General features: G+C 36.1%; 1 protein-coding gene across 1 annotated transcript; it reads right to left on the reverse strand.

The window, feature by feature from the left end:
• Window positions 1–1,401: 1,401 nt before the first annotated feature.
• LOC104236733 (30-kDa cleavage and polyadenylation specificity factor 30-like) lies at window positions 1,402–12,934 on the reverse strand. The gene is made up of 8 exons (XM_009790723.2): window positions 12,338–12,934; window positions 11,359–11,748; window positions 5,970–6,132; window positions 5,630–5,740; window positions 4,832–4,900; window positions 4,275–4,361; window positions 1,845–2,702; window positions 1,402–1,722 (listed from the first exon to the last, which is right to left on the reverse strand). Exons 1-7 carry the CDS (start codon window positions 12,730–12,732, stop codon window positions 1,845–1,847), a joined length of 2,073 nt encoding a protein of 690 aa, XP_009789025.1. The 5' UTR covers window positions 12,733–12,934; the 3' UTR covers window positions 1,402–1,722.
• Between the last annotated feature and the right edge of the window lie 918 nt (window positions 12,935–13,852).

Below are 13,852 nucleotides of genomic sequence, written 5' to 3' on the forward strand. Positions count from 1 at the left end.
TCTGGTCCTTCAAAGCACTTTTGTCTAAAACGAATATACATAATCCAAAGTATTTAGGGGTGTCAAAATATATATATATATATGTTCGGTTCCGTCGGTTATTTTATAAAATTTATACCAATACCAATTTTTGATTATTCTATTATGTATAACCAAAATTACACTTTTCAAAACCATCCCAATCATATCGATTTCTCTTCGGTATCAATACGGTTCAGTTAATTTTCGGTATTGTTTTTAAATGTCATGTAAAAGTCACTAGTAGAAGTAGAATGCAATAATATACGTACTTGACTTAGCAAAACTCTCTAGAAAATTTTATTGTTTAAAGAGTGGTGAATTAAGAAAACATGAAAGATGACCAGCGTATATATATCAATCAATTATTCTACAACAATGTAAAAGAAATCAAGCAAAGACAATATATATATATATATATATATATATATATATATATATATATATATATATCACGAGTGCAAAGATATAAACCAAGCTGAGACTCAAGAATAAAATCTATAGAAGATTATTAAATATCAAAAGGATAAATCTAAATCATATGAAAGGAAACATATTCGATACATTGTAGTTTGCTACTCATAATCTCTAGAATACGTTGTGTCTTGCTAGTGAATATGCTGGAAGTAATTTAGTTTCAATATGAGTAGCGTAATAGGTTTGGAGGATTCTGAGTTTTAAATACTTGTTGGCTCGTAAACATTGTCATTATTCCAAGAAAAATGTAATACTTTATTATTTTTAAAATTTAATATATAAATATATTTTTCAATATAAATTTATTCGGTATGGTTCGGTATCTTTTGGTTTATTTTCATAAATTCAAAAAGCTACCCTAATTATCGGTACAGTTATAAATTTATAAAAAAAACTATGATTTTATTAAAAGAAACCTAAAAATCGACTTGATATAGTACGATTTGGTCAGTTTTTAAATATCCATCGACACACATACTAGTATTGTTTATTCACAGCATAAAACAAAGAATGTGTATATTCACAGCATAAAACAAAGTCATGTCACTAGTTTAAGAGCTTAAACTCCAACGTATTTTGAGCTTCTTCCTTTTCTAATGCAAGTCTTTTTTACTTAGATTTTATAAGGTGTTTACTGGATTAATTGGCCTTTTATTTTCTTTATCAAGCACATTACATATCTAATTACTTAAGATAACTTTTAAGCCATCAAATAAGGAGGGGAATTATTTTAGATTTGTCAACTACATGAAGGTTATGCACTGCAATATAGTCAAATGGCAAACCTGAGCAACCATTTTCACCTTCAAAATAGATTGTAATCTAAAAGGAAAGGGGCTGAGTACAAACCTGCTAAACTTGTTTTCCAAAGATCAGCAACAAAACTAATTCATAGACACAAATCAAGTCCATCAACTTCTAATGTTTCATGACACGACCTTCAACCAAATTTCATGCTTCAGTATGTCAGAACTATGCCAGCATGACGAGAAAAATAGAGCTAACAGGAATGTTCCACAAATTGTATCTAATCTATGCGTGTATATGTAATTGTTTTACACACCAAAGGACATATAATATAACTCAAAGAATCTCGACGAAATTACTTGTACAGTTCTTTGCTAACTAAAAGTTCTGTTAATTTCTCAGTCAGGCCGAATATTCTGGCAGGAGGCGACATTTAGTATGTCTCCCAGCCGGAATGTAAGATGACTTCTCTTTCTTAATCTGCAAAAACAGTTGGCAGATGGGTTTATAATTTAAAACTAGTCACATTTGCCCCTGTGGAAGCATGTGTTACAAACAGCTGCAAAGACAAGATGACTTCTATATTTAGTTTAGAATGACACCTATTTTTCTGAAGCAGTTGCAGCATCATCATCAGTATCCCGCCTCTTCTTCTTTCCATCCCCATGTCTTGATCTTCTTGGTGCTTCATCCTCACTTTCGCTTTCATCATTTTTGAAGCCGTTTCCAGCACCAAACTGGGCATCTTGTTCGGTTTTCCCTCTTTGGGGATAATTTACTCCATCTGGTCCACCAACTGAGCCCGCCATCTCCTGACCCTTACCTTGATCTGAACCGGAGCTGAATCTATCATTCCTGTCATGAACTGGAGCTCTCTGTTCTCTTTTAGGCCTATAAGGATTTTGAGAAGGCTGAGATGAGGGTGGAACAAATGATGGATGCATACCAACTGCTCGACCAGCTCTGGGTGGGCCTGTCGCTCCGGGACCCATCCCGCCCATGAAAGGGGGCCTTCCGGGACCCATCATCATCCCAAATCCACCAGCTGGAGGGCGGCCATGAAACATCATATCATTTGAAAATCGTGGGCCATATGGACCAAAAGGTCTGGGACCCATTCCAAAATGATCAGGCATTGGAAAACCATCAGGTGTCATAGCTCCATAAGAAAATCCATCACCCATCATGCCCGGAGGGAAGCCCCGCATCCCAGGAAGAGGCCTGGGCCCATGTCCTAAAGGCATTATTGGAGGCCACACAATTCCCCTCCCCCTTCCTCTGCCAAGAGCAGCTGGTCCGAAACCTTGATCAAAGCTTTCATCCTCGTCCTCACTTTCTTCATCTTCCTCTTCTTCATTGTCTTCAAATGGTACAATATCTGGATTATCATTCCCATTGTCAGGGTTCACTCCCTTCGCCTTTTCTTCCTGTCTCTTGGATTCTGCTGCAAGTGAGATTGCCTGAAATACAGTTAATATCCCATTAGAATAGAGTCTACCCGAATTCCAACTGCAATACGACATAGTTTCTAATGTTCCTATAGCCACCATGTGCTTTTTCATCGTGGATACTTCAAGCATTAGATGCTTAATGACAATCAGCACATTACAACCAAAGGGAATGATTGAAGCCAAATTTGAGTTTGAGGACTCTGAAACACTGGGTTGAACTTGAAGCATGATTGGATAAAATCGAGTCATTATCAAATCGAGCAAAATAAAAATAGACAACTGTGTGTAACATGTCCAAACCAAGCTATGTCATAATCTAAATGAAATTAACCCAGTCCCAATAGAGATTGGTGCTTTGTGGAAAATTAGGGGAGAACTGAAGAAACTAGAGAATCAGATCACAACAAAATCTTGGACAGCCCCATGTGAGGACAGTGGAGAGCCTTGGTAGTCAGACAATAGAACAAAGAGATTTCCAGTACTAGTTCGGTCCTAACCTTTTCCACTTAAATACTAGTCGATAGATAATGGCTCCGCTCTTCTACATCTATGCTTCCCCACTTAGATACCAGGCTTTTGTCTACGGCAAGGTTCGAACTTATGTCGTGCACCTAATCCACGCATCACATGTTGTGCTCTTGATGTGACATTTTGATTATTAACGGGCCAAAGCAGATCCTTTTCCACTAAAAGCAATGTGAAAATAAAAACTCCACCAAAGATAGCAAAGTTTGTTCAGAGAGCAACATGGGAAGAACACTTACCAAGGATGACTTGCAGAAAATAGGTAAGTTTTGAATTGTGTGACAACCACATTGAGAGTTTAAGCTATTAGAGAGGGAGCACGTTATTTATTCATATTAGGACTGCAATACGCGTGAGACTGACCTTTTTTTCTTGGCCCAAGTGTGTGGAAATTCTTTTTGGTACTTGGGCATTCATACTTCAACTACTTTTCCTAAAGTATGATATTATAGGTTAAACCTAGAGACGGAAAATGGCATAGATTCTTAATTGTCTTACAAAAGGAATTGACTGAGTTTCAGGAATAATTAGTCCATTTGAAGCCAACAACATTTTCTGTCATTTTTGCAACCAAACAAAAAGTAAATCAGACTTGCTACAATAAACTGCATTATAATTGTCAGGAACATCTGATTAAGATCAGGCAGCAAACCATATTCACAAACGGCACAAAGTATTCTCGCTTATCATCCAAATTAATAATGCTAAAAACTTCAAAACGTTTAAGCTAGCGACTGCCCAAGAAATTCTTGCAACCAAAACCAGAAATTCTTTTTGAAACCAAAAGCAGAAACTATACCATGCTTTCACGGAGATAGCCATGAAAGCAGTAACAAAGTGTTTCATTGTATATATCAGCAGTGGTTTTATGCATATTGTCAATATTCATAGCTAATGCAGTCTTTCCAAGAACATATTATCAATTTGGTCTTATACATATTATACCGAGACAAGTGACATGCTGAAGTGCCCCGAAAGCTCCAGGAACGGAAGCATTACCATCTAGAAAAAGAAAACTCGATTGAAGACAACATTCAAAAGAAGTAAAAGAAGTACCATAAGTTCGCTATCTGGTTCAAGATAAAGCAAAGAAGCCAACTGCTCACCAACAGAGGGTTCTAATTCTTGACAATCTCTGCTTATCTGCAACAACAGGAGCAAAATACAACATTGAAAAGGTGACTGAAAGTAACAACAGCATGCAGACCAATTCTAGCATCCAAATAAAACAAAACAGACCAACTAAAGAGCTTCTATTTCGGATATCATAAGCATCAATCACCAATTAAAATCTTAGTAAAAGGAAGATCATAAAATGGAAAAACCAAGGTTGTTTTTTGTTAAAAAGAAAGACTTATGGGGATAGAGGGGTGGGAAATTCAACTAGTCAATGGTTGGCCAGGCCTGTTGGTGATGTGTATTACACATCCATGAGGAAAGACTTTTGGAAAATTACAGCAATCTTCAATACAAACACAATTTCTTGCCGATTAGATATGTCAATCCCAGTCTAAATCAATCATTGGACATCAACATTCTTAGAGCAGTTACACTGGAAATTAAACTAGTTGAAATTGGTTAAAGAATCAACAGCTAAAGGCTTAGGCTTATACCTTCACTGGTAAGTTCTCATTGTATGGATTCCTCAAGTGGTGAGTTTTCTGGAAGGACAGTTCACACAGCTGCATTTTAAACCTTAGAGTTAGTCCAGATGTGCAAGCAATTATGCAAAAAGAGAGGTAAAAAGAGGAGATTTTCATCTTTTATCGTTAAGGTAAAAAGAAGAAATATACAAAAAAAAAAAAAAAAACCAGCCAGTCAGTTATATCAAGTATATGTTAGAAAAGTGATCATAGTCCTAAAGCTAAATAGAAAGGGCGCTAAACACAATAGGATTTCTCTAGTGTTACACTTTTGGTGAAGAGAGAATTGTACTTTCACCTGATTAGGTTTTAATACTCGCACTAACCTCCATATTGGAACCCAAAATTATAGAATCCTCACCTGCCGTCATAACTGGGCGTAAATTCAAATATACCCTTACTAGTATTACCAATTTAATTTCCCAGATAAATATAAAAAAATTAAAAACACAAAAATAATGCTCCATATCTTCTAGACACATGTCCACATATGATAATCCTTTTTAGACTGGCTGATAATTTTTATCACTGTTATGTTTCTCCCACTTCCAAGAGACAAGAAAAGCAATATTACTATCCCAAAAAGAAAAGGCAAGTTGATTTCATGCCACGATGCGTTTGCTCCCAGCCCCTAAATAGAAGTTAGTAAGGTATCATATAAGCAGATACACATTTAAGGCCAACCAAATGAAAAAGGTGCACAAGCAAACAACAGAGAAATCAAGATTAGAAGGGGGGGGGGGGGGAGAGAAAGGAAATCTGAATGACCTTTAACCATTTTACTGAAAAATTACGTCCATAATGGGCAGTTCCATGTTCATGCTTCCAATTTCCTCCTTTAGCAGCGCCACCAATTCTAGATGTCATCTTTGCACAACCCTAAGAAATAGCAAACAAATTTCACATTGTGAAAACTCGTGCGCCAAAGGAAGCTTTGTTTACAACCATCAACTAGCATTACACTCGCACATTCCTTTCACGACAAGTCAAAATCAAATTATACACTCTTTCAATAATTATATACTAGTAATACTTAACAAATTCCTCCGCTATTTGGTAATGGACAAACTTTATATCTGTAGCACATAAAGGATAGAGAATAGTTTACCTGAAAATGTCTAGTCCGATTAACTGAAAATATCAGAATAACATTTTCCACGGAGTCAAAAGCTTCATTTAGTTTAGCCTCATTGCTTCTTTGAGTTGCCCAAACTCCTTGTTGTACCGACAATTCAAGATTCTCACGGTTGCAGCTTTTAACTATAAAGTACCTAATTCCATGCAATGACACTGGATAAGTATGCTAGCAAAAACAGAGATATGGAATGCAACTGTCCCTTCTTTCTTCATTAGCCCAACAAGGAGAAAAATGGATAGAGAAGAGGGACAGTAGTACTATTCAAACAAAGATCAATGAATTAAGAAATGGAAGTCACTGCTATGCCAGGGTCAAAATCAGAAGTTCAAAAATTAAAGGAAATTCATCACCAGTAACAATTGAAGATATTGCAAGTAAAACAGCATCACAAAATGAATCACGACCTTGTGTCACTAAACAAGACAGAATACCAGTTCTGAACAGCAAACCTGTAGTGTTTAGTCCTGGACAGTTTTTCATCCATATAGCTTACTCATACTTTATATGACGTTGCAGGAAATATGTGACAGACCACTATGAGAGAATAATAAAGCTGCTTAACCAAAAAAAAAAAAAAAAAAAAAAAGAATAATGAAGTTGCATCCCACTGCTAACTCATACTTGTGAAACTAATCAATTAAACTATCAACAGGGCTCTTTCTTTTTCTTGCTATGGCTGTCTCATTACAACAAAAACAGGGGTGCTGGTAGCAAATATGTATCATACTATCATATCTAGTCAAATTGATTTAGATACTTCTGGTATTTGCTATACTCGTAGTAGCAAAGAAGTTGTACTTCCATGAAGAAAAAGTTTTTGGACTGCTCGATATGAACCGATGAAACAATCACAAGAAAAATCTTTAAGTTACAATGGGAAAATCTCCCCTTCAGCAGCAAAAAGAGAAGCTACAACATCATATGATTCTCTCTCCCTTCAAAAGCTCTCATGTTCAAAAGGGCCTACGTGAGTGTAATGCTCAATATTCCGTGCTCTTCACTTCTCTTCTTTCTTCAACATGTCAAACTGGAGAGAGCCTCCTTCGCTGTGCCCGGCATCGCCATTGCAGTCCGTCCCATCTCAAAATCTCACAACACGAGCAAGTAGCCACCTGACAATAACAGAGGAGGTAGTCCGCATCTTCACCAGAGCATTTGCACATATATGACCAGCTGACATTTGTAATCCGCCTTTTTCTCAAATTTCAGTTTTCAGGATTACTTCCTCTATTGCTAGCCAAGTAAAAAAACACACTTTTGGTGCCACAGGAATCCAAGCCGGTAAGTGTGAAAGATCTGATTCCAACCTCACCAAGATTTATGATAATATGATTGTACTGACAACAATTCATCTCTTCCCAACATCCACCTCCATGAGTCCTGAATAGTGCGTGATTTATTTTGCTTGTAAAGTCTTTCAACCAGGTCTTGGAATTTAACTACTTCCCAATCCAGAAGATTCCTTCTAACCATTCTGCCCCAAGGAACTCCCCCCTATTGTAACCTCAAAACCATCATACTGCCATCTCCCTCTGACTCGACTCTCGAGATATTATAGATGTTCAAGAATGTCCTTCTCAACGTCTCTTCCATGAACTTGTGAAGCTAATTCTATTTCATCCAAAACTTGAAGGTTTTGTTACCAATGAAATCTTTCCATCCTTTCATAATATCCCTCCAAAGTCCGCATCCGAACAGAAGTGTGATATTATAAGTCCTCTACTCTGCTTCACAATTCCATACTTTTCCTCTATTACCTCCCTCTTTAGCGCGTGCTCCTCAATACAAAATCTCTAGAACCATTTCCTTAATAGGGTTTTGATACTCTGACATCTTTCATCCCGAGACCCCCCCCCCTCTTTGGAGATGTTACATTCTATCCTCAAATCTAAAATATTAAAATCGTTCTTTTTCGGTAAGTCTAGAGACAATTCATTCATTACATCAAGGCGATGTTAGAAAATCAAGTATCCCGATACAACAACCTAATTAGATGTATTCTCACACCTGTATCCAAAATTGTATTGACATCCCATATCATAAAAGTAAACACCTTGACAAACCCAACAAGCACCTATGTCTAAGTAATGTAAAACTGCTCAACTAATATCAGTAGCTATGAAAACTTAGCAACATATGTGCACTTCATCGTCCAAAGGGTCACAATCCAAGTTACAATAACCAAATAATACAAGCTAAAACTCAACATCGAACTGGAAAGCCAGTGAAAGGATCACTTGAAAGTCAATATGCAACAATCAAAAATGAAAAGAAAAAAAAAAAAAAAGACAAAGTTCCAACATGCAGTTCTGCAGTCAATGCAGTAAAGTCTATCTTCAAGCTATAGCATATCCAGATTCACAAAATGGTCTTTAACAAGAGGTTCAACATCAACAAAAGATATCTCACTATACTTTCACCAAATGAAGATGATTCCGCCACAAGAGTATAACTTCCAAAAAACAAATTACCTTATTGCCTAACCTGAGAGGTCACCCACAACTTAGACTGAAAATAATAAATCATGTTTCTGTAAGATTGGCACGAAGTTATATTTCATGGAAAATATTTTTATAGAAAATGTTTCCTGTGTTTGGTTGGTAAGGAAAATATATTACAGAAAAAACATACATCAAAAGATTAAAAATAATTATAGCCAAATCTGAGAGTATTAGATGAAATTTTTTAGTATTAAAGAATAACGATAATTTCTAGGTGTTATGACAAGTAATATTAAGTTAAAATAATTGCAGGGAAATAACTTCCCTCATAAGTGTGAGAATCATTTTCCCTCTTTGATTGAAATGTTTTTCATTAAAAACATTTTTCTAGTAACTAAACACCAAAAAAAAGACTTCCTCGCACAGAACATTATCTTGAAAAATGAATTTCATCGTACCAAATGCATATCAGCTTATTATTTACTGGTATGTATTAACTCTAACTATATAATAGACCATTGAGTTCTTCCATTAACTTTGTATGATATAGTTTGTAGCATGGGTCTTTAGAGGTACTAAAGAGGGTAAAGCTATTTGGAGAATTTTTGTGTTCCTTTTGGTGCATTGGTCATTATATATAACTGCTATCTTTTAAGATCTCACCTGTCTACGATGGTGAAGCCACGTGAATTTTATTACTTTCCTTTTGGTTTAAATTGGTTTATTGTTATTTCATTCATGGAGGCACTAGAGAGCTAAGCTTTTGGTTCACATATAGCTTGTCCTCTCAACAATAACCAAAATGCCTCACTAAATTGTAGTCTAAGACTCCAATGTAAATACAAAAGGGAGTACAATATCTTGAAACCAATACACGAGATGATGCCCACAATATTCTCGAATCAGAAAAGACAAATCAAGTGAGCATATAAGCACCCTGAATGCAGGAGCTTGTCAGATTTCATTTCTATCCAGAATTTTATCCTCAAAAAGTTAATGTTTTTGTCCCATCTATGACCCAATCTTTACCAAATGACTAGTATGCAATTGTGGATGGAGCAGGACAACAAGTTGAAAGTTAATATCCCCTTGTTCTTCCAAAAAGAAAATTGACCAAAAGCACAATTCCATAATTGTATGGCACGTAGACAATTATCAAAGGAGATAAGATAATAAAAGAAGAATATAGGCAGGCCAAGACTCTGAAATCGAAACATCAGTAGCTTCTTAAAAACCATAGCCACCTGGGCAGTCTAAATATAAAAAAACACCCTAACTTTTGCAAGAGACTGCCCAGGCATAGTCCTGCAGTCACACTAAAATACCAGAAATCAAAATCCAAAATAGAGAAAAATAGGTATTAAAGTGGCTCACCAAGCTACTAACACTCATCCAAAGACATTACATAAATTTCAAAGATCTCAATAAGCCGCACTGGTACATGAATCTGCTTTAGAGAGGAAGAAGGGGAATGGAATCATGAAGGTAAACACAGATAGTCTCTCAAAAGCTTAACCATAGTACATACTTCAAAATTTGCAAACCAGGTTTAAGGCAATATTTAGCATTGTCAAGACCTTGATCATGGAAAGCAGTTGGAGATGCATATTATGCATTCTAGACTATACAGGTTAATCATCACATTTTCTGACAAGTAAATAACATTCTATTGCAACAAACAACACCGGGATAGTGCTGACTGCTAATCCATCAAGCAAAGAAATTTTATAAGATTGTATACCTCAAAAACACAAAAGCAATTCGACAAAAGCTATACATTTCCCAAGTTGCACCAGAAACATAGCTGCAATAGTTGAAACTAGAAACAGATTCTAGTTTGCATGTTGATGAAAAGAAGGCTCTTATATCAACAGGAATAACTCAATATGATAGGATCTATTTAGTAAGCCTGAGACATCATTTCCTTAAAGTCTAAGGAGAAAAGTAACCACCTCTGGTCGCTGAACCATGACTAGTACATAGAGCATGCTTGTCTGCAACATGGAGCCATAGGCTCCTTTGCCCCAGAGTTATGGAGAGGAAGAGGACCGCACTTAGAGCTCCCTAGGTCTAAGATGGTCTAATTGTTGTCTGACAGGCGCCACAGCAAAATCTTACTTTACAAAAGGAACGCCAAAAATGAGAAAACAATTCAAAGGACATCTTCTCAGAATCAAGATATAGTACCGCTTCACTTTCACAAGCAGGGAGGAAGTTACAATGGGTGCATCACCTCACCCACCCCTCCCTCGACGAAAAATTATTCAATGCATTTAGTCTTAACCTACTATTTGGTATTTAGATCACTCCGACAAAGTTAGACTTGCTAGAAGAGCAAAATGCAGCGACCGCAAAATGCAGCGACCACAACAGCTAATGAAATGCTAGCAAGAAAAAAATGAGCTCTTTTCTTTCAAAGAGAGTTGATTTAGCTTCATTAGTTTAAGCAATCATTAGGCCTAAACTTCTAGCAGCTATAGATACACAAACCATGGGGAAAACTAAGAAAAATGGAATGAAGAAAGCAAAGTAGCTACATATCTTCTAATCCAATTCTCCTGTCCTCTTTTGGAGGAGAGTGATCTCTAAATTTACGTATGCATCAGGGCACTCAAATTACCCGTAAAAGTATGTATCTTTTATTGCAGAACTCTGATGAACTAAGATCACAATAGTCAATATCACTTCCTCAGACACGCAAACTATGCCTAAGTAGAGCAGAAAATAAAACAAAGGGAAAACTAGTATACAAGTGGATATAGAAAACAACAATCACGAAACTAGTTGAACTAGTTACGAACCCAAGGCTCTGGATGAACTCATTACAGCTGACATAGGGGACTGTTAAATTATTGTAAATAATATACGTACATGAACTGATTACATAACCTAATTAAAGACCTTGAAACTCTACACACCTAGAGGTTCCTTGAGGCAGAACTACTGCAGTCCTATCTGCTTGATTTTGCTGGCCATTGGGATGAATTTGTGTTTGAGTTGTGCCACCCTGTTGTTGAGTCTGTAAAGCTTGTTGTTGATGAGGCTGGATCTGTTGTATAATGGGTGTCTCAGTTGCTGTAGATTTCACAGCACCCATTCCATTCTGTCCTTGTGAAGCTTGAGGTTTGTCAGCCTGTGTTGAATAATTAGCATTCCGGTTTTGGTAAAACCTGTTTGAGTAACCATAGTTGTTGGACGCCAGATGCTGAATTTTCTGAAGAACTTCTTCCACTGGTGGTGGAGGTCCGGGCAACTTTGCATGTCTATATCGACAATCAGGACCATTTGGACAAAACCCCAATTTGTACCTGTATTATAAAAACCATCATAACCAGCAATATATGTCATTACCTAACCATATGTCATTTCTCTTAGGTTCTCGCTACTGTCTTTTTTGCTTATTAATACACACACACACACACACACACACATATATATATATATATATATGTATGTATGTATTAAAAGCAAGCAAATTAACATGAGTCATTATCATAAACATCTAAAGCACCTGTGTCACGAGTTCAAACCCTGCTGCAGACAAAATCTGGTATTTAAGTGGAGAAGGATAGAGGGGAAAGTCCATTATCCACGGAGTTTCGAACCGTGTGTCATTGGCCCTCGAGGATTTCTCGGTTATTAAGATAAAAAAAACTTTAACCTCTACGACATGCAAGGCTGAGACTAAAGCCCTGGGGCCTCATAGAGGCTAAAGTTTGGACGGAGATTATAGCATTATTCTAGTAGGAAACCTCACAGCCAATTGCAACATATAGGAGTATTTATTTCCTTCAATTACCAGTTTACACTCAGTATAGATAGTTTCTGGTTGGTTGCGTTATTAAAGATAGATGAGCATAACCAGAAAATAAAAAACTCAGTTAAAAAAAGTCATACATGTTGCATTCCTTGATATCCTCAATGGTGTGCTTATAAACACAGTCCTGTTCACGGCACTCCCCATACAGTCTAAAAAACCGACAGATTGGCATTCGAGATTTATCATACTGATGAAGAAAGCCACAGGCTTCACCCTTCATACACAGTGACCGTAGCCAGTGGCGGCAAACAGTCTGCCTGAAACTCCGACGATTGCCAACAAACCCTACATCCCCGCCTACATGGGCTGAGACAGTAGGCGGCTGGTTAATGTTAGCATTTGGGGCGGCGGCGGCGGCAATGTTGTGATCGGAAGATTGTGTCATTACTGGTACGGAAGCAGTTGGGTGTGTCGGCCCAGTGTCTAAGCCGCCCTCGAAATCAAAGCTTAAACCCCCTTCTCCTTCGTCCATTAGTTACTCTGAAATTGAAATTGTATATTTGGATACTTTTGTATATGTGTGTGCGCCAGTGAGATAGAGAGAAAAAGAAATTACTGATTTTGATTGGAATTCGGGGTTTATGATCCTCCGGGTTTTTTCAAAATTTACCAGTTTTCTGCTGTCTGGTTGCGGGGTTAGGAGAAAACAAAGATCCGTGTATAAGGGGGTTTTCGTTCTCTCCGTTTTTGTGGCGAAAATTTATATCTTCTATATATACAAATCAATGTATTCTATATAGAATAGGAGAAGCAAATCAATGTGATGATGCCAAGTGTAACAACAAAAATTTAACAAGTATCAAATTTTAGGACAAAGCTATAACAAATTTGGAGATTCAATTTTTTTTTTTAAAATGATAAAAAATAAAGACACAAAAAAAGAATAGGAGAAGCAAATCAATGTGATGATGCCAAGTGTAACAACAAAAATTTAACAAGTATCAAATTTTAGAACAAAGCTACAACAAATTTGGAGATTCAAAAATTATTTTTTTTAAAAATGATAAAAAATAAAGACACAAAAAAATTAACTACCTAAAATAACTACTCAAACATGGGTGAGGGTTGGTTTAGGTTAGTTAATTTTTTTTTATTTTTTTAATAATTATTTTTGTTTTTCTTTTTTAAAAATAAAAAGTGTATTTATTCATTAAATTCATACAATATTATTGAGAACAAGAGAATCTTCTCTTATATTACAGAGAAGGAAAAAATATTAAACAAAGCAATATGGTAATAAATTTTTTATTAATAATGCAATAATACTAAATATTAAATAATACAATAAAGAAAAATATAGCAAAAAAGTTATTCGATGACTATATAAGTCCCTTTAATCTAATAAAGATTTAATTATTGGATATATCGTACTGACAAATAAGATAACAATTAAAATTTATTTAAACAATACAATCTAATACGTTCAAACAAGTTGGGGGAAAGACTACTAGTGAGGAAAGAAAAAGAGAGAAAGTATATAGCTTTCCCTCTTTACTAAGTGGAGATCGTAATACAATTTTTTGGGATTCAATTGCTTCAAAAGAATAACTCCTACTCTAGTTGGGAAATGTCAAATCTACTTTTGCAATTTG

This window comes from Nicotiana sylvestris, chromosome 2 (assembly GCF_000393655.2).
Source record: "Nicotiana sylvestris chromosome 2, ASM39365v2, whole genome shotgun sequence".
NCBI classification, from domain to species: domain Eukaryota; kingdom Viridiplantae; phylum Streptophyta; class Magnoliopsida; order Solanales; family Solanaceae; genus Nicotiana; species Nicotiana sylvestris.

Coding starts and splice junctions, on each gene's coding strand:
- LOC104236733 (XM_009790723.2), bottom strand. CDS start 12,732: ATGGACGAAGGAGAAGGGGGTTTAAGCTTTGATTTCGAGGGCGGCTTA. Junction 6,133..11,358: donor CTGCCTCAAGGAACCTCTAG/GTGTGTAGAGTT, acceptor GCATGGAATTAG/GTACTTTATAGTTAAAAGCT. Junction 4,362..4,831: donor ATGAGAACTTACCAGTGAAG/GTATAAGCCTAA, acceptor CTGTTGTTGCAG/ATAAGCAGAGATTGTCAAGA.